Below are 22171 nucleotides of genomic sequence, written 5' to 3' on the forward strand. Positions count from 1 at the left end.
TTAATGGAAAAGGTCGATATCCTCATTGGTGGCGTAACCCTTCGACTAGGAACACGTTTAACAGTTATAATACCAAAGTAAATATCTCACGGTCCTAAATATCGATCACTAGTACTTGTAATAACTATAAGGACTATATCTATGTTTATGACAAAGGGACAAAGATATAGAATGCCAATGTGTTTTTATCATAATAAGAAAAATGATGATTTATTACAAGAATTAATGGAAAGAGCACCGCCACAAGTTGGCTTGTTGGTCACCTACTCTAACAAAGACTAATACTGATACCGATACTGATACCGTTACTGATACCGATACTAGTGATAATGATATTGAACATACTTTTTAAATTAGGGATTCTTATATAACTCGGTAAGTGTAAATATATATAATTAAAAAGGAGTTACTATGTAATGCGATTATTCTTATTCAATAAAAATTGATTAGTTCAATAAAGAATGCAAGGAAACATCAAAATGTACTCGTATTTATGCAATTCGCACGTAAATTGATTGTGAGAATTATATTAATTCTTTCATCCCGTAAGGATGATATTCTCTATCTTATTGACTGGAAAAGGGAATAAAACTTGTTGAGAAGTCAAACTTACTAATTAATTATATTGAAATAAATATTTAGAAATACTTCAATAAAGAATTTTTATTTTCATTATTCATAAATAGAATATGTCTATAGTATTATATAAAATTGATGAAATAAATAATAAAAGAATGATGAAAGTACGTTCAATAAGAATGAGTAAGTTCAAACGTAGAAATAAACACGAATAATATAACACTTTTTGCACATATAATAAATACATCAATTAAAAAAGTAATCAAATGCATTTCTATATACATTTACATACATATAAATACACTTTCAAGTTTTTTTTCTTAAATAAAATTATTCACTTCGTTTTCTTGTACAAAGCGTTTGTAGAGCCACCACAAGGTAGTTGAGATGTTCTACCACGGGAGAAAAAAATTAACACTGAATCTGAAAAATAATTATACTAAAATCAAATTTAATACATCATTAAAAAATAATTTAATTGTTATATTTGCTCCTCGAACATCATTTATGCAAAAGGTTGTTTTATGCCACCGGCAGAAGAAATATGATTGTACTTTAATTCTTGTCCCCGTAAATAAAAGATAAACAAAAAATAGGAAAACATACCCATTAGTTAAATGGATGATGTGAGATACATAAAATATAAATTAATTTGTAACAATTATATATATATATATATATATATATATATATATATATATATATAGCCACGTTACATTGAAAAATGAAATCAATGTAGACGGGTTTAAATACTATTGAGCATCGACTTTATTTTATGAAAAAATGAAAAATTCAAAAGATTTATATATTACTAAATGAAATCAAAGTAATAAATGAAATTTTATAACATTAAATTGGGATGCTGATTGACAATTTATGGTAAATAAACATTTAAAACTCAATATAAAATTTGAAATCCGAAAAATTTATATTTCGAATTAACAGAATCAAGTTTAATTTGCAATCTGATTATAAAAAAAAAATCAAAATATAATAATGTATTGCGAAAAAATTAAATTATAGATTAAAATAATCAATTTTAATTTGAAATTTGAAAATTAAAAAAAATCAAAATATAATAATGTATTAATACAATCATCGTTTTCATATAATAATGTATTCCTAAAAAAAATTATAAATTAATCCAGCATAATTGTTTGAAAGTATAATAGAAATAAACAATTTCAAATTATTATTAACAAAAAATATTGAATATTTAATAAACAGTACAATATAAAAAAAATTGTTCATAATATTTTTTATTAAATGGATATTCGAATATTCCAAAATATTGAGAATTATTAAAAAAAACAAATGTATTCCTTTATTTTAATATTTGAATATTAAAAACGTTTTTTTCTTAAAATTATTAGAATATTCGTAAATAAGTTGAGTATCCTGAATTTTTTCAATAAATATATTTGGAAATATTGAAAATATAAATTCGATATTGTTTTTTCGAATTTATAGAAAATTAAATTTGGAAATAATATATATATATATATATATATATATATATATATATATATATATATATATATATATATATATATATATGCATGTGGTAAATATTTAAATGAGTGTATAAATGTTAAATAGGAAAAACCTTAAATACATACCAAATTAAAAATGACAACTAATCAATTGAGGAATCCATCTCATCAATTGAATGACAATTAAGCAATTTTGATAAATGACATAAACATTTGCCACAAGTCATTCATATAGGGTATAGATCATCTTTTTATATTATATATAGATATCTTGAACTCCGGCCTATAGAAAATTGAAATGAGGGGTCTAGGCAATTATTTAGTCTATGGAAATATGTAGAAAATTGAAATTATTGTGTTTTTCATGGGATTAGCGGAGCTGATTATCATGTTTCTGTATGAAAAAACTGTGAGAAATTGGGCATGTCGTGGTAGTTAAGTTTTAGTTTTACTGGACAGTTCTAGAGTAAATTTTTGGGTGTAAATTTTCATGGCAAGAGGATGATGCGAATTGGTAGCTTAGTCATAAAAATGTGCAAATGGTTATGTATGTTGATGAACAGCTCTACATTTGTTGATGTTATTGTATAGAACAAGGAGAGTAAGAAGGTTACGGGAGTTGGAATTTTGGAAAAGGATCTAGATACATTGAAAGACCAGATCCAGAAGCTAGAAGCAAGGAGTAAGTTGTAAATTCTATATTTATTTTTTTAACACTATCATCTGAATATTATTTACATCAGAAACTATAACAGCGAAATTCTGTGGTAATGCAGTTCAAGTATCTGATTTCGTCCCATTCATATACCAAACTCAAAAGGGATGAAAGGTAGGGAAAACTAAGTGATGAAGTTCAAGAATATAACCTAGACAAGTCTTGTACTATTTTCTTCAGTTCCTCCACCGGAACTTCCACCGCCTTTGAAATCTTCTCCATCTGATTCTTCTCGAGTTGGAGGAACAACGCTATAAAATCACCATCCAAGAAATTGGTAGCACGAAAGTCTCCAGCCGTGGGGGAAAAAAATCTCCACTCCTTATGGCTGAGCCAGGTGGCACCCCTTTTCACTTCCCTCAAATTTGTTTGGAGCTTGTCCAACAAGATATACTTGTCCTCTGACAGAGAAGCCATGACCCCAATGGCCCCACTCACAGTACCGAATACGAGGGTTGGAATCTGGCTTACATCAGAATCGGGGAATGTCGTAAGGAATGAACCGTGCCTGAATCGATTGATAACGTCGCCAAAGTAGTATCTACCGACCATCTCAAGACGAAACCTTCTTGGCGTCGCGTCGGTTACAACTTGATGTCGTCTATCACGGTAACGTCCTACAAGTACTGGCACAAGTTCACTTCCTTTACGTACACTGAAGAGGTTTAAATTTTTGTCAGCAAAGATGTATATGTCATCGCCTAGCATTCCAAAAGCTGACGTTCCAAAATGAGAGAACCTATGAGTTTGCATCTCGAGAGCACACTCAGGCTGCTGCATATAATAACAAAAACGTTGGTGCCATATTTGAAAATTACAAACAAAAATAGTTGGGTTCAATACACTGAAAGCGTAATAAATGGAAAAGGTCGAAAACAAAAACCGTTAGAGAAGATCTATCAGGATATCTTGTCGTGTGAGTCAGCAGGGATATGTTTATGCTCGGATCACCGGCAACAATGAAATCTCCTCTAGTTTCTACAAAAGGTTCAAGTTCTCTACGTCGTCCCATCTCATGTATGTGCATACATTCCAATGTCAACATAGGAGAGCCTTGATTATTGAGGGTCCACTTATAAAAATGAATATCGTAGTTAACAGCAACAAGAAGTTTCCCTTTAAATGCCTTGAGGGAATAAACACCCCCTTCCATTTCCCTATTAGCTATTTCACGCAGCTTTCCACAATTTACGTCGTAAACTAATATCCGACCCTGTTGTTTTGAGAAAGAAAAAAAATAGTTATAGTTAATGATAAAAAGTAGAGGGGCAGTAACTCAAACAAAAAGAGTGTCGGCAACTAACCCTGGTAGGATGGTCCTCTCCTCCCGTAATATATACAGTGCCGATGCAGTAGTACACCCCACTGTCACCACTGAATGAACAGCTAAGAATGGACTGACCAGTCTCAAACTTATCCAATTTAATTGATGATTTGATATCAAAAGATTGATCGTCTAACAAGTGGATTCCACAATATTTTGCACTTGAAGAGCATATGACAAATGTTTGGGTCTGTTCCTGATGACATATACATCGGGCACAGTGCCCACCCTCAAGTTTGATACGGTCTGTATAAAGCTTTTGAATTCTATCCATGGTCCCAAAGAGTAATTCATCTTCTTTAGCAATTGCAAAGCTGTTGAAAGAATGAATCCTTAAAAGAGCTCCAGGTGTACCACAGAAGATTCAATCAACAGAAAGAAAGAAAATGAATGTCTCTCCAACAGTAATTAACTCCCACAAATTAATACCCTCCTACCACAACTCAAGTCCCAAGCACTACAATAAACAAAAGCTAGGTTTCGACATATCATAACCTAATACCTTACAGTAAATCAGACTTAACAATAATGTTAACCAAGGATGACCCAGCCCTATTGCAGGAATGGAATGATATTATACCTGTTAGACAAAGAATCTGGATTGAAAGGGCACACACTTCTGACTCCTTTCATACAGAATACATTGGTGTAAAACAATTTCCTGTTATTGCTGTAAATGATGGTTTGTTGACTATAAGAAGCAGCAAAAACATGTGTAGCATTCTCTGAAGAAAAAATACAGAGTGTAATGGGCTCGGTCCCTAAAGACACTCTCTTCCCGTCCGCCAACTCCAACTCATCTTTCCTTGTATTCAACACAAAATTCCAAAGATGCCCTTCCCCAAGACCACATAACAAGTAAGATACCTGACAAAAAAAAAGCAGCAATGGTGTTAAATCCATCAGGGCTGCTAGGAACTTAATCTCATAACTCAGTAAGTTCATGTAAATATTAAGTACAAACTTCTCCTTAAAAAATCAAATACAATTTTGTAATTTTTGACAAATACTTTGACAGCAAACTACACAAAGTCTGTTAATTTTTCAGAGCACAATCACACATATACCCAACTAATGGAAAATCTCCTACCATGCTGATACTTTTAATGGGCACCTTAGGACACTACGAAGACATAAATATAAATCCTCCCCACAAGGGTGTCTTCTTTTGTACATTATAACTAGCATAACCTGATGTACAGCACCAAGTTAAGAAATTTATACAGGGCCATTTGCTGTAACCATTCTTATGAATCAAAAGTCTCTCACAACATATAAATGAAAGTAAAACACCCCCATGGTCTTTAGAACCAGCCACTTTAAAACGCAAGTAACAGTTCCTATTAAAACTAGAGTACCAAAGGCAATATATACCCAGGGGCCAAATTTTCTCCATATGAAAAAAAAATGCACGAACACCAAGGAACATAATTTAAGAAGTTATCATAATTAAGAATGGAACTAACCCCTTCGAACGAACACAGAAGTACAGAGCGAGGAACCCCTTCCAAAGGTTCCTTCATCAAAAGTTTCAACGATGGTAGTGTAAGTATGCTAACACTGTTATCTGTCCACGTGCCAACTGCTGCTAGTTGACCATCACTTTGATCACCAGTTGGAGTTATGTGCAGACATGAAATATCATGATCCAACTGAGTCTGCTTTCCTTGTGTCAACACGCCATCTCCAATTAATAGATGGACCAGTCGGTTACAACCAATAGCCAATAAAACCTGTTAATAAGATGAAGTTTTTGGACAACTTCAGAAATATTGGTCGAGAAGTTATAAATGTAAAGGGAGAAACCCTGGCACTAGACTGTGATAAATCCATCATAGAACCATCATAGAAAAAACTCCACACAAGCCCAACTAGTTGACCAAATCTTTGCTTGCAATGGAAATTGAGTAATATATGGGCTAAAACGAGGGGCTGGCTAAACGTTCACATCAATACCCACGCAAACATGACCACCTCAGTGGACCAATTGACACAGTGCTGCACTGTATCATCTTTACAAAATCTTTGTGAGAAATGAGAACTGCACTTGACACTTATGGTTTTAACTAGCTTCTTGCAGGATCTTAGTTTCCAGTTTCATCCTATAACTAATAGTTGGAAGTATACCTGAGTGGCATTGGCTGTGCCAACATTGATTAAGTAATGTTCCGAAGGTAACCACTCGTCACAGAGCTTTCCAGTGGTCAGACTAACCAATCTAACTGCATATGAGGTAACCTGCATGATTCAATTCCCACTGTAAAATTGGCTACTGCGATTTCAAATTTAAATAGGTAACACAGTTCCTCCTTGCAATCACCTGGAGAAGAACGAGCCAGCATTATTGCCACACTAGTTATGTTGTAAAAAAAGAAAAAAAAAAAAAAAAAAAGGAAAGCGCAACGACCATAGCAACAATATTTCCCCACACTTCAATTTTATTTTGGTTGAGCTTAATGTCTTAACTTCACGCTGATAGTATTACACATTGCGTAAACCAAGATTAAAAATAATTATTTTCTACTCCAGTGAAAGAGGCGGCGCCAGTAATTTCACTCATTCTGTAATGGACTATTGATGAATAAGAAATAGGATACAATGCCACCATGTAATTTTAGAGGATTCTTTGGGGAAAAAAAAAACCACATTTGAGTGTTTCTGGGAATAGAATATAGTAGAAGACCTTTAGCTATTTTTCCAAACCTCCCATATAATTTATGTTCGAAACTAACACTATATAGGTTAAAGATAGGTATTTACAATATAAACAGAAAACCTTCCTATGAACTATGTAGGATGGGGCCAATTAATGCACATTGTTTTTTCCCTCCACTTTTGACCTAAAAGAATAAATATCTGCATCAACTGCTAATTGACGATTTATAATCCGCCTTTAAGAAAATATTAGCTAATGAGTCTGTTCACAAACATTATATATTAGTTTTAGGTGATCATAATGTATAAGATTTAGACAATATGAACAAAATGTTTTTTGGATGCTTCAACACCATACCTGCACAAGCTGGTCATAATTAGCATAATGACAAAATAATGTCTCAGCGTCTGAAGATAAACCTTGCATCTGAGTTTCCCCAATTATTCCCTCAGATTTCATCTTCAAAATACATGTCTTGTTAGCATGGCTAACAACCAAGAATAGGTCATGTGTATTATCAGCAGCTGACTGTAATGACCACATTTGTTTGATTCCTGGATGCTCTACAGAATCCTATAAATATCATGAAAATATATTATACTGAGAAAATAAGTCCGGGAAACAATGCCAAGAAGAAACTTATTTCATACCAGCTCATTTATTCTGGTTCTTTTGCGCACAACGTATAAAGAACCATCTTTAGAGGTTCCTGAGCAAGTTACAACCTGAACTTGGTGGTGATTCTCGTAGTTAACCACACACAAGTCCACAATTGGCCCCAGATTGACAAACGTTTCATAAACTTTTACATGGGGACCTTTTGCGTCCGGATCACGGTTAATCTCTATCAGCTGGATTATATACAATCAGAAATGGAGAAGTAATAATCAATGAATCCAATAATAAAACAGTTGAAAAGATTTACAATGACAGCATAACTCAAATTTATCAAGCCATTTTTATACAACTCAAGTTTCCCAGATTTGTGGTATTCGCCTCAAACTTAGTAAAACGTGAAAATGAATATGTGATTCGGCCAAGAGACACTAAGAAATAAATAGGGAGATTTCTTTTGAAAATTTATTCCAAGTTAACAAATATCTACTCAGTTTCCGTATAAAATCAAGGAGAATAAATAAATGTTTGAGAGTATGCAAACTGACATCACACAAAAATCAAAAGAGACAGTCTGACAAACAATAGTAAAGATATTGTTGCATCATATACCAGAAAAGCATTGAACAAGCTATTTGAATACTGTATTTCCCTTACAAACGTCAGATACACAACAAAATGATAAGGCACACTCCTATTTGATATGTGATCAAAAGATCGACACTAGGACAATGCAATATTTCTTCATACAAATGCAATAGTCTTCATCAATTTAAGCATTATTTTCGAACTTAGTACGAATTTGATACAAATAAGGCAAAACTACAGAAGAAATGCATTAAAAAAAGAAACGGAGGGTGAGGAAATTTATTTGCGGTCAGCGCATATATGATCATCAAAGTGGTAACTTCGATAAATTAACTGCATTACCTATGAATAAGGCACAAGATGTCATGTCGGACAAATGGAGTGAACTATATGAGAAAAATCATGTTTTGACTTAAATACAAATGCGATACATGTTGAAGAATGGTGCCTTAAATATAACAGAACATAGGTGAGAGTGGTCTGTGTCGAAAGATATCCATATAGATACAAATTTCAAGCTCCTAACAGAAGAAATTAAACATGGTAGAACCCCATTAAAATACCTAATTTATGACTTCTTAATTTAGTAGTTATAAATGCACTATCATAGGTAAAACATACACTGTGAAGATAAAAGGAAAAACATTCTACAAACCTGTGAATCGCAATTACTTGAGCCCACAAAAATAGCAGAATCCTTAATATATGAAATGGATGATGCAACAGATGTTTCCCCCAGGGCCGTAGTTCTGAGTCCACTGACCCTACTAGATTACAAATAGAAAAAAAAAATTAGGCATGTCAAACAAAATAAGCCTGGACTTGAAGTAAAATCCCATTATGATCTATTTCTATAAACAATGTAACAGAATACAACAAGCTTACTTGTCTTCATCGTGGTCTATGACAATTAGGTGCAAAATCCCATTATGATCACTTACTAAGTAGTCTGAATTGCCACACCTTCCATAAGCACTTGTGAAAGACTTCAAAAAGGTAAAACATTAACATGAGTAACATGAACAGGTATAGATCGAGCAGCAGAGACATGCAACTTACAAGTTCGATGTTGTGTTTTATCCAAACTTTGGCTCCAAAATACTGTATACTTCGTCCACCAATTACTAGGAAACCACAAAGAGGCGGCTCAACTGGAATCGAAAATTCTGCTTTCTCAATAGCACTACATGCTCCATACCATCGAGGTCCAGCTATATCAGTCCATGGAAATGGCGAATTGTAAATACGTTCCTGATACCATGGACCCGCAACCAAAGTTTTACTGTTCAAATCGATCACATATGTTTCCACATTACAAACCTCATTGGCATCCTGCAAATCAAGTCAATGATTTATGACAAGAAGAATGTTGAAAAAGTCAAATAGAAAAAAGAAGCAAGGATTATGAATTCGAAAATATACTCTGTCAAGAACATCAAACTTGGACAAGGAAATAGCATATGGTTTAAAACTTAGGAAAACATCTTCGCTGAGCCCATCATTGGAAACGTTTTAATACCATGGAACATATATCCGGGGGAAATCATGAATCACAAAGATATTCAGTACAAAAATATCAAGTAACTAATAAATGTAGTAGAAGTAGATCACCAGATTAAGGCGACACATATGTATTTAGCAAATTGATTCATAGATTTAGGCAAGACCGCAAGAAGACAAGACAATCAAACTCAGTATTCTTGGAGAATGTGCATAAATAAATCAAAACCTGATGAAGTACAACAATGGTTGGTTCCTGACAGCCATACAAAAACTTGATTTCCAAAACACGATCACCCCCCAATCTGATGAAGCAACAAATAAAATACAATGCAGGTTAGAGAGGAAATTAGAAAAACAAAGTCCATTTCACAATAAAAAAGATGAATATTGTGTAATGCTCTAAGCTTGATCATACTTAAGCTGTAATTAGGAAACCATATGATTGTCGATAATACTTGCTCTTTCAAGCTGTGCAATTCAGTGTATGAACAACTAGAGGTTGTTAACTGAATGTGGTACCACATGAAAAGATGATATGAATAGATGTTTAAAGTTCATGGTTGTAGTTTTACTCTTTCTGTTAATGTAAATAAGACTGTTTTGAATCACTCTTGGTTGACTGAGACAATCCCAATAACCTTTGAGCATCACTTTGCATAGCAAGATGCAACAAGCTCAAAATCCACTATACACAGCAAAACAAAGTGAAAATTCAAACAAATAGGAGAAATATAATTTATTGGGAAATGTTAACAACATATTTTCCTCTTTCCAAAGAGAAAAAACACAGGGAATCCATATGTTTTAATACGAAATAAACACAAAAGGTTTGCTATCATCAGCAGAGCATCAACTAGGATACCCAGGACTTTAAGTCAACAGGAACAATAAACACGAAATAAACAGGTACGCTCAGCTATGCAACAGAAACAAATGGATCTCAATCACAAAATCAATCATTTCCATGAATAAGAAGAATACCTTTCTTCATGATACACAATATCAAATGCTTCTTGAAGCTGGCCTCTATCATCAAGCGGAACGAACTGAAAGCCAACATAAAATCTCATGATGTACGTTGAAAAACAACGAAAGAAACACACTTAAACAATCCAAAAGAAACAAAAAAGAGAAATTACTGATCAACTGTACCTTGAATATTCGATTGTACACATGAAATCCAATTAATCTACAGTCTGGATCAACTATACCCATCTACGTGGAAACAATAGATAAGTCATAAATTAGTTATATTTCTTCAGTAGACAAGTGTGAGATCAAGATCGCGGCATTAAAATTCATCACCAAAAAGTAAGTACCTGGGGCATGCTCGCATGATGAGCATATGCGGCTGAAGCATCCCCAATGGACCTATCCCAGTGGTGGAAACCGGCCAAAAAATAAGCCAATTCTTTCTAGGAATAATGTAGTATAGATATAAAACCAACAACTATAATAATGATAGTCAATAATCAAATATCCTTGGAAACAAAGAGTAGTTCTAAGGCCTCATTTGGATAGCCTGTAAGTCAATTATTTCGGGCCAACTCAGATGTTAATTGGGACAGTCTCAAGTCATGAAGTTATTTTGATGTACAGAGTATCGAAGCATGTAGTACGTACTAGGCAACAAGACTGACTCACCAATCGAGATATAACTTTAAGGAATTATTAAAAATATCAGAGCAACATATCAGCACACAGTAACTAGAATTTCTAAGACGTATAAACTAGTTCCGCACCTTGTAATAACAGCACCCTCAACCCATTCCATCAGACAGAATTTATGTCTTTCTTTTGTAGCTATGAAAAGGAGATCGTGGTCTAATCCCTGTTAATTTAATCAGGATATCACTCTCCTTTTCTATTTCACTAGGTCATCAGAATACATGAGTTTATTTATCAAATAGAGTATCTGAGTAACTAAATGTTTCATATATCGATTTTGATACTTACTCTTGGACGTAAGAGCTCGAGTGTGACAATTCGACCATATATTGGCACGTCCAACATATGGTGAAGATCCACCTGATAATCCAGATCCATATATTACCATTGATTTCGAAACTAATCTAGTAAAATAAATTTGTGATGCAACTTAAGTATTATACCTTCAAGGCTTGACTCTCTTGAGATAAGAGTTTATAGATCTCTATTTGACTGCATTTCCTGTAAATTGGGCAGGTTTAAACACATTTCAAACTCGGATCGCTTAGGATGAAGCAGTTAGATGCTTAATTGAAGATTCTAAATGATTAAATTCCATAGCGCTAATGCAGCATAATTGACTGACACAAAAATTAAAGCCATAATCATTTACTCGGAAACAAAGGAACTTCATATTTTGTATCAAGAACATCATTATTGTATCGGAAACAAAGAGACGAAAATTTAGCGGCGAGCACTTACGCCAAGATCAAATTAATTTCCTGAACGCCGGTGAAACTGCCAACGCAAGCATGAGTAACTGCGGTCGGTTTGTGAGCCGTCGCCATATAATTCCAAATGCTCATCTTCGCCTACGGAATTACGAGAGCTCGTCAAAATCTGGCTCAGATCTAGGGTTTGCTCCTAAGTTTTGAGAGCGGGAGGAACGACAATGGCACAGAGAGAATTTTCAAAGCGAGGGAATAGAAATAAGAGAATAACTTCAAAACTGATCGCCTGGGTTTTGGTGTAAAACGGTTGCGAGTTACTTCATGACACGTGGATTTAATCCAAAACAATGAATTTTTTTTAATTATTGCATAGAACTGAGTTTATCCTTTGTATTGAGGTAAATTGCGAAAAAAATCCTCAAGTTACGTTAAATGACGAAAAATAATCTCATCTATTTGTAATTACCAAAAATCCCTTCTCATTAACTATGGATCCAATTTTTTTAAGATAAAATGTGTACAGTCTATTATATAGTATGTTAAATAGGAGAGAAACAAAAGAAAATATCGAAAATTGTGTAAATTTTATGTAACACCCCGTATTTTCGGTAAAATATTATTATTTTATTTTACCACCTCTATGTCAAATCTATGAAATTAGGATTTAGAGTAACTCTTGCATGATTAGTAATTACGTGAAAATTATGTGATTATGTGAAATATATGATTATGTGATTTTGTGATTATGTGAAATATATGATTATGCAGTTTTGTGATTATGTGAAATATGTGATTATGTGATTACGTGAATTATGTGCTTAGGAAATATTTTGAGATATATTATGTCGAAATAAAATATTTTTCATGAACTAAGATTTTATTCTTGCATATAATTTAAGTGAGCATTTTATCATATTTATGCATGCACAAAATTTTAGAAACTAAATTTTCTCATGCATTTTAGGATTATTAATTAGTGGAGAAAATTAGAAAATCCTCCCCTCATTTTCTTCAATTTACGGACACTAATACACACAAACACACATGATTTAAAAATTGCATGTTAATTAGGAATAAACATGCATTAGTGTGCTTGTACTTTGAACATTAAAATAAGGGGTCATTACAATAAACTCATCAATGGGTACTTATTGGGAAAATTACATTTTTCGTCCTCATACTTTACCCACCTTTTCAAAATTGTCCTAAACATTTTGGAGTTACAATAGTAGTCCTTAATCATGCCATTTTTTGACAAAATTGGTCCGCCGTTAATTTTTGCCGTTAAGTTGGATGGAAAATGGCATGTGCCTCTCACATGCCTTCAATTTGCCTCTCACATGCCTTCAATTTACAACAGTACATGAAAATGGACTTTCAACAACACGCATTGCGTCTTGTTAAAACAAATTTTTCATAATTAAAACTTGATTGAAATTCGAAATTATATAAATTCCAAAAAAACAAAATCGATATATATTTTTTTAAATTATTTTGAGAAATATTCTTTAAACAATTGAAACATTGTTTTAAAAAATGAAATATTACTTTCAAAATCAAGATTTTCGGAATTCAAATGAAAACATTGTTTCAAAATAAAATAAAAGTTTGATCCGAATAGGTGGGATAAGAAACCTCCATTTCAATCTTCACCCTAATTTAATAACGTAAAACTCGATAAATTGTTTCAAAATATTTTTAGAAGCATTGTCTAAAATAATAATATAATGTTTTAAAACCGGAATTTCTTGAATCCAAATGAAAATTATTGTTTTAAATAAAATAAAAATCTGATCGTAATAGGCGGAGTAAGAAAAGGCTTAATTCCACTTTGCACCCTTGAAATATACCATTTTGGCACTTTGCACCCTCGAAATAGATTAATAGCACTTTGCACCCTCGAAATACAATAAATCATGCATAATGCACCCCAAATGATTTTTTAAAGCTAAAAAATATAAATTTAATATTTGTAGTGATATTTTTTTAGGATGCCAAATGTCAAATATTTTTTTATTCATCAATCATTTTGAAACTATAAAGTTCAAAAATAAAAATACATTCCATCAACATATTTAAAAAATATATTGTTTTATCAAAATAAAATATTTTACGAAAAAAAAATCATTCAGCTGTTACGTTATCAAGTTATCTGAAAATTATTTTTTCTTCCAAATATTTTCACCTAATATTTTACAAACAGTGACATAAAAGATCCACAATCGAATAATTTAGTGATAAAAGATTTTTTTTTTTTTCTTTTGTAAGATAATGTAGTTTTTTTTAAATAATCCGGTGTAATTTTTATTTTTTCGCACTTTGTCCGCTCGAAATTAGGTTTGAGGTTCAAGAAAACAACAATTTTTTTTTTATTTTGTACCCCAAAAAGAAAAACACCAATGAAAAATAAAATTGCCTTTATTATTCAATTGAGGGTGCATTGTGAATGATTTATTGTGTTTTGAGGGTGCAAAGTGCTATTATTATTTTTTGAGGGTGCAAAGTGCCAAAATGGTATATTTCAAGGGTGCAAAGTGGAATTAAGCCGTAAGAAAACTTCGTTCCAATTTTCACCCTTATTTAATAATCTAAAACTCGATACTTTTTTCAAAATAAATTCAGAAATATTGTTTACAAAATCATAATATTGTCTAAAAAATAATATTGTGTTTTAAAATCTGAACTATTTGGAAATTGAATGAATATATTATTTTAAAATAAAATAAAAATTCGATCAAATTAGGCGGCATAAGAAAAATCCTTTCCAATTTTCATCCATATTGAATGATTTAAAACTCGACATATTGTCTCACAATTGAGATTTTTGGAATTGACTAGAGGTGAAAATTGGAATGGAGATTTCTAATTCCCCAATTCCTATGAGGTTTTTTATTTTGGTTTGAAACGATATATTTTAATTGAATTCCAAAAATATCGATTTTGGAACAATATTTTAAAATTTTAAACTATATTTTGATTTTTAAAATAATATTTCCGAAATGAGTTGATTTTTTGGAATTTACGTGATTTTAATTTTATATTAATTTTTAATTAAAAATAATAATTATAAAAAATATGTTTTAACAAGACGCAATGCGTGTTGTTGAAAGTCCATTTTCATATAGTGTTGTAAATTGAAGGCATGTGAGAGGCACATGCCATTTTCCATCCAACTTAACGGCAAAAATTAACGGCGGACCAATTCTGTCAAAAAATGGCATGATTAAGGACTACTATTGTAACTCCACAATGTTTAGGGACAATTTTGAAAAAGTGGGTAAAGTATGAGGACGAAAAATGTAATTTTCCCGGTACTTATTCATAAAGAGATCCAGACAAAAAACTCATTTACCAATAAATCCACACATGGTCCAATTTTTTGTAAAAGACTAGAATAGCCCCTCATACTTTAATATGCTCCAATTTCATCATTAACTTAATTTAACCTCAATTTGACCCCAAATTTCACAAATTATTCAATTGGCTGCGGCTATATGCAAGACTAATTCCACTTATGCAAGACCAAATTAAAATTTTCAATGTATAAATACTATAATACCCTTATTTATTAAAAAAATAAAAAATTCCAAATATGCAAGACCAAAAATTCAAAAACACAAAAAACCCTATCACAAGACCACAAAACCACAAAACTACAAGACCAACTCTCATCTTCTCCATCTTCTAAAACCCACAAGACCTTTCTCCTTCCTCCTCCATTAACCCACAAAACCTAGAAATTCAAAATCATCAAAACTCAACAAATCTTACAAAGATGGCAAGTATAGAGTCAAAAGACATCAAAATAGAAGATTCTACGATGGAAGAACCCAAGAATGTATGCATTTATGAGTTTTTTAGATAGAATATCGATTTTCCAAAAAAAAATCCCGCGCAAACGAATTCGACATGTACAGGTCGAATTTTACAGGTAAAAATCGACATTTAGATGTCAATTTTGAGGTATAAAATTCGACATTTAGATGTCGATTTTCAGGTATAAAATTCGACATTTGAATTTGTGCTATAAATTCGACATGTCAATGTCGATTTTTACCTATGAAATTCGACGCTTAAGTGTCGATTTGTAGCATAGTTTTTCGACACCTTGGTGTCGATTTTTGTTTTTTCCTCATATTTGGTCTTACATGAGAAAGAAAAGCCAATTTAATTTATGGGCATACTTGTCATTCCATCTTAATAAAATAGAATCTTTTGGAATCTTTCTTTAATTTGGTCTTGCACAAGTGGAATGAGTATTGCATATAGCCGCAGCCTATTCAATTTTGACCCAAAACTTTTTTTTCAAAAAAGAAAATTTTCAAAAAAAAAAAAAAATCCCGCCGGATTATGGCGTTGACTTTTCGAATTTTTTTTTCTCTTTCTGTAATATTTTTTTTTCGTTTAAACAACAATATTGCTGTGATTACAGTAATATTAATTATATTACTGTTAAACACAGTAAAATTAACTAGACTACAGTTTAACACAGTAATATTTCTATATTAATCTCTGGGACAGTAATATTACCACAACAAAACTCATTATTATTGTGTAATAGAGTAATATTACTATGTTGACCGCTCAACAAATGTAAACATAATAAAAAGCCAAAAGAATTAATATTACTGTGAGTGACAATAATATTACTATAACAACAGTAATATTACTGTCAACCACAATAATATTACAATAATAGACAGTAATATTATTATGTTACTCCGTGAATAACTCAAACAAACAAAATAATAATATTGATGTTGTTCACAACAATATTACTATAACAACAGTAATATTACCGTCAACCACAGTAATATTATTGTGTTTACAGTAATATTACAATAATAGACAGTAATATTATTACGTTACTCCGTGAATAACTCAAACAAAACAAAAAACCCAAAAAATAATAATATTGATGTTGTTGACAGATATTTTATTGTGTTTACAGTTATTTTACTGTCAACGACAGTAATATAATTACGTTGATTTGTCAACAAATCAAACAAAATTAAAAAAATAACAAAAAATAAAAAATAATAATATTACGTTTATTTACTGTCGACAAGTTATAATTATAACATAAGAGAGGTGAAAAATGTTATTCGTTAAAATACAGCTTTTGCTTACAAACAGTTGGATGTGGCAGGAGAACTATTTTCCCAGCTGCAACATGGTACAGTTTCAGGATTATTGCCAATGCCAAACGCACCGAAGATGTCGTTGAACAAAGTAGAAGCACCAGAAACATCTGGATTTAAAGTATACAGTATGTCTGTTTAATGTTAAGTAGTGTTGACTACTGTTGTGGATTCAGACCCACAAACAATAACAAGCCACACAAAATGAAAATCAAGCCAAGAAAGAACACACATATACCACTGTGTTGACTCAACCGATTATTGACGCCGTTGCAGATAATACAACTACAGCTACCACAGATCTAAAACTGAAAGCTATAGAACAGATAAAGAACACAATATTTAAAGTGGTTCGACCTGTATCACCACAGGCCTACATCCACTGTGCAAAGAGAACAAAATCCACTAGATCAAGAAGGTTACAAATTACAAGATAGTGAAAACACTCAAGCTCTCAACAGCTATTTCTCCTAAGCTATATTGACACTCCCTTGTGTATACCTCACTAGTTCTCTCTTGTTTCCCAACCCCAAATCTCACAAAACGTGTGGAGATTTCCTTGTTGCTTTCCCTCTAGCTTATTCCTTTTGTTCTTGAGTTTCCAGGCCTTCAAGCATCATCCCCTTGATTAGCCTTAGCCTCCAAGCCTCATCCACCAAGTGCTTTATATATGCAGCAAACCCTAGCAAAAAGCAAACTTGGTCCATAAGCAAACCACTGAGAGCTCGACAGGTGTCCACCACTGTCAGAGTGGTCCTCATGGATTATGTCTTCTAGTGTAACAGCTCCTTACACTTTCTAGCTCATCCTTTTGGCTTTACTCTAACTGCTGACCCAGATAAAGTATCCACTTGGCATGTACACGTGGATATGAGTCACATAATAACAATTCTCCACCTTGACTCATACTCCATGTAGGCTTCTCTTCCCTCTCTCTCTCTGCACCCTAGCTTCTTACCAAGCTAGATCCACCTAGCTTCTTACCAAGCTAGCACTGCCTACAGCAACTCACCAAGTCCATACAATACTTGAACTTTGAAACCGGTAAAGATTTTGTTAGCATATCACCAGCGTTGTCATCTGTATGCACCTTCTCCACCTTGATCCGACCTTTAGAGACAGTATTTCTCACAAAGTTCAGTCTCACATCAATGTGTTTAGATCTCTCATGAAACACTTGATGTTTTGTCAAGTGCATTGCACTCTGATTGTCACAGTACACATTCACATTCTTTTGCTCAATCCCCAACTCCTGAACCATCCCAATCATCCATATAGCTTCTTTGACGGCCTCAGTTACTGCCATATATTCAGCTTCCGTAGTAGACAAAGCTACCACCATTGGAGGTTTGACTTTCAACTCACTGCAGTCCCAAACAGAGTGAACACATATCATGTTAAGGATTTCCTTGTGTCAATACTACCAACATAATCTGAGTCCAAAAAACCCTTCAATGCATCACCTTCTATTCTATCATTCCGCTTGAATAGAAGTCCAATCTCAGCAGATCCCTTCATGTATCTCAAAGTCCACTTGAGTGCTTCCCAGTGTGTCTGCCATGGATCAGCCATAAACCTGCTGATCACATTTGCAGCATGTGCCAAATCTGGCCGACTGCACACCATATAATACATCAAGCTCCCAACCGCATTAGCATATGGCACCTTTGCCATGTACCTCTTCTCTTCATCAGTTGCAGGTGCTTGGGACTTTGAGAGTCTGAAATGCTGCCCCATAGGAGTTGACACTGCCTTGGACTGATGCATGTTGTATCTCAACAAGAGCTTCTCAATATAAGACTGTTGAGATAGGAACAAGTAACCACTTCTTCTGTTCCTCAATATCTGCATTCCCAAGAGCATCTCGGCAGACCCCAAGCCTTTCATGTCAAACTCAAATTTCAGCTTCTCCTTGATATCATTTATCTCCTCATTGGACTTGCTTGCAATGAGCATGTCATCCACATACAGCAACAAGTAAGCTCTAACTCTCCCTTTTGCTTTTCTTACATATACACAAGAGTCATAAATGCATCTGTCGAAACCAATTGATAACACAAAGTCATCAAATCTTTTATACCACTGCCTTGGACTTTGCTTGAGTCCATACAGTGATTTCCTCAACAAACAGACCTTGTCTTGGTTAGATTCCTCAATGAATCCCTCTCGCTGATCCATATGAATCTTTTCCACCAAGTCACCATGTAAGAAAGCTGTTGTCACATCCATCTGTTCCAAGTCAAGGTCATACTGAGCTACTAGTGCCAACACGATTATGATTGAGCAATTTTTAACCACCGGTGACAAAATTTCATTGAAATCTATCCCCTGTGAGAGTCCCCTAGCAACCAATCTAGCCTTGTACCTAGGCTTCTCCACCCCGGGGATTCCCTCATTCTTCTTGAAGAGCCATCGACAACTCACCGGCTTCTTCCCACTTGGTCTCTCCACCAAGACCCAAGTCCCATTCTTCTTCAATGAAGCTATCTCTTCCCTCATAGCTTCACTCCACTTTCTCCTTTCCTTCCCATTAATTGTTTCCTGGTAAGTGGCTCGCTCACCTTCTTCAATCTAAGAAGCAACATTGAGTGCATAAGAAATCATATCAGCTTGTCCAAACCTTGTAGGTGGTTTAATTTGCCTCCTGGTTCTATCTCTGGCCAAATGGTAATCCTTCAGATCATCCTCTGATTCAGAACTTTCACTGTGATCAGATTCTTCCTGCCCCTGTGGTCACGTCCTGCTCAACTGTGGTCTCTTATGGAAACTCGACCTCAATCTGAGTACCATTACTTGAAGTTCCTTGAGTAGACTGATATCCAATCATCTTTCCCATCTTCGATTCATCAAAGACTACATCCATACTCACAATACACTTCCCTTGACCAGGTTCCAGACACCATAACTTAAACCCCTTAACCCCTGTTGGATAACCAATGAAGGCACATTTGAGGGCTCTTGGTTCTAGTTTATCACCTTTAACATGGGCATAGGCTAAACAACCAAACACCTTCAAATTACTGAAATTAGGAGGTTTACCATACCATTTCTTATATGGAGTTTTGAACTCAATTGTTTTGGAGGGACTTCTGTAAATCCTACCAGGTGGTGGTCTTGACAAATTTCCCTTTGAAACAGGTTTTTCGAAGCCCCGAGACGTCAGGTAGGTTGGCCAAGTGGGAAATCGAGCTAAGTGAGTATGGGGTAAGTTTCCGGTCCCGACCAGCAATAAAGGCGCAAGTCCTTGCGGATTTTCTGATGGAGATGGTGTCAAACGAGGCTACGTGCTCTTTTCCTACTTGGACCCTTTACGGTTGATTTGTATTAATGTCCTAGGATTGTTCTTAATTTCCTTTTGGCATTAGTCTCGAGTTAAGCATTGTTCCTCTTCTTATGCAATTAATTTTTATTTATTGTTTTATTATATATATATCTATATTTTATTTTTTTTATTTTTTTTTTCATATGGAAATAGCATGTCCTAACCATTGTTACTTTCCGTTTGGCATTAGCCTCGGTCTAAGCATTTTTACTTCATGTTGGCATTAGCTTCGAGCTTAGCATTATTCCTCTTTTTTTTTATTTATTGATTTATTTTTATTTAATTATATATTTTTTTGTTAGAGAATTAGCTTGTGGCATTAGCTTCGAGCTAAGCATTCTTTCTCTCCTTAGTGAATTTGCTTATGCTAAGCACTCTTATTTCCTTTTGGCATTAGCTTTGAGCTAAGCATTCTCACTTTCCTTTTGCCATGAGCTCCGAGCTAAGCATTATTCCTCTCCTTATGGAATTTGCTTGTGGTAATCATTCTTACTTTCCTTTTGGCATTAACTTCGAGCTAAGCATTTGATATGAACCACGCCAAGCATGTGACGAGACCTGATAACAATACTTCGGTTATCAACTCCTGGACCGTCCAAGAGAAGGAAACAAAAGGAGGTGGAACCGCGACCCGTTGTCTATAAAGAGACAAGAACCTTGGTATCTGAAGACACCACAATCAATTGTGGAAGATTGATTGATAAGTCGGGTGAACGTACGGAATCCTTCAATATGTTCGAAGAGTTCTTAAAGAACTAGAGAGATTAATCTCACCCTTTATTTAATGATCAAAAGTTGTCTTTCACAAATATATAGCCCCCAAAACTTAGTCTTCAAGAAAGAAAAATAAATCCCTAAATCTACTTAATAAAGGCTCTAAACAAGTGAGCCACGAAATTAAGGAGGGCCTTAATAGAATAGGCCCATAAACACACTAATATGAGCTGATTAGAGATGAACCCACGAATTTAAGGTAGGGTGGGCTTTGGTCTTCATCCTGCTTGCTCTTATTTGCTCAACTTGGACTGATCTTTAGCCCGGATGGTTCCCACACTTGTCCGTTGACTCCGCCACTAGAATATGCATAATCCACCCTTGTTTATCACCATTGACTGAAGCTTTCTCAGTTAAGACTTTTTGGATCAATGCAGCAAGCTTCTCCTTGAATTGCTTAGCTCGGCTCCTCGTTACTGGTGTGGTTGGGACTTGGATAGGATCATCTTGCTACCTGTTGGTTAGACCTCCATCAACATTATTCCTCACCTTATGGAATTAACTTGTGCTAAGAATTCCCACTTCCCTTTTGAAAGCTTTGAGCTAAGCATTTTTCCTCTCCTTATGGAATTTGCTTATGCTAAGCACTCTTATTTTCTTTTTGCATTAGCTTTGAGCTAAGCATTCTTACTTTCCTTTTGGCATTAGCTTCGAGCTAAGCTTTATTCCTCTCCTTATGGAATTTGCTTGTGCTAATCATTCTTACTTTTCTTTTGGCATTAGCTTCGAGTTAAGCATTATCCCTCTCCTTATGGAATTAATTTGTGCGAAGAATTCTCAGTTTCCTTTTGAAAGCTTCGAGCTAAGCATTATTCCACTTCTTATGGAATTTGCTTATGCTAAGCATTCTTACTTTCCATTTGCCTTTTGTTTCGAGCTAAGCATTATTCCTCTTTTTTCGAAATAAACTTTTGTTGTTTATTTTTATTTTTATTTTTATTTTAATTAATATTTTATATTTTATATTTCATATTTTTTTCTTATGGAATTAGTTTGGACTAATCATTCGTACTTTCCGTTTGACATTGGCTTCGAGCTAAGCATTCTTACTTTCCTTTTGGCATTAGCTTCAAGCTTAGTATT

At 33.8% G+C, this 22171-nt stretch overlaps 1 protein-coding gene across 6 annotated transcripts; it reads right to left on the reverse strand.

The window, feature by feature from the left end:
- Positions 1-2755: 2755 nt before the first annotated feature.
- Positions 2756-12200, reverse strand: LOC105969268 (DNA damage-binding protein 1). 6 transcript variants are annotated; one of them, XM_088823971.1, is made up of 19 exons: positions 11883-12200; positions 11585-11642; positions 11430-11501; positions 11216-11304; positions 10793-10844; positions 10626-10688; positions 10455-10519; positions 9700-9775; positions 9030-9302; positions 8856-8956; positions 8626-8734; positions 7418-7618; positions 7125-7340; positions 6239-6349; positions 5578-5844; positions 4692-4978; positions 4092-4425; positions 3671-4000; positions 2756-3558 (listed from the first exon to the last, which is right to left on the reverse strand). In XM_088823971.1, exons 1-19 carry the CDS (start codon positions 11984-11986, stop codon positions 2926-2928), a joined length of 3441 nt encoding a protein of 1146 aa, XP_088680097.1. In that variant the 5' UTR covers positions 11987-12200; the 3' UTR covers positions 2756-2925. The 6 variants fall into 6 exon arrangements, with proteins under 6 accessions (XP_088680097.1, XP_088680095.1, XP_088680096.1 ...); XM_088823969.1 differs by having other exon boundaries at positions 2756-3561; XM_088823970.1 differs by having other exon boundaries at positions 8626-8737.
- Positions 12201-22171: the final 9971 nt, after the last annotated feature.

This window comes from Erythranthe guttata, chromosome 10 (assembly GCF_056151865.1).
Source record: "Erythranthe guttata isolate IM_541 chromosome 10, IM_541, whole genome shotgun sequence".
NCBI classification, from domain to species: Eukaryota; Viridiplantae; Streptophyta; class Magnoliopsida; order Lamiales; family Phrymaceae; genus Erythranthe; species Erythranthe guttata.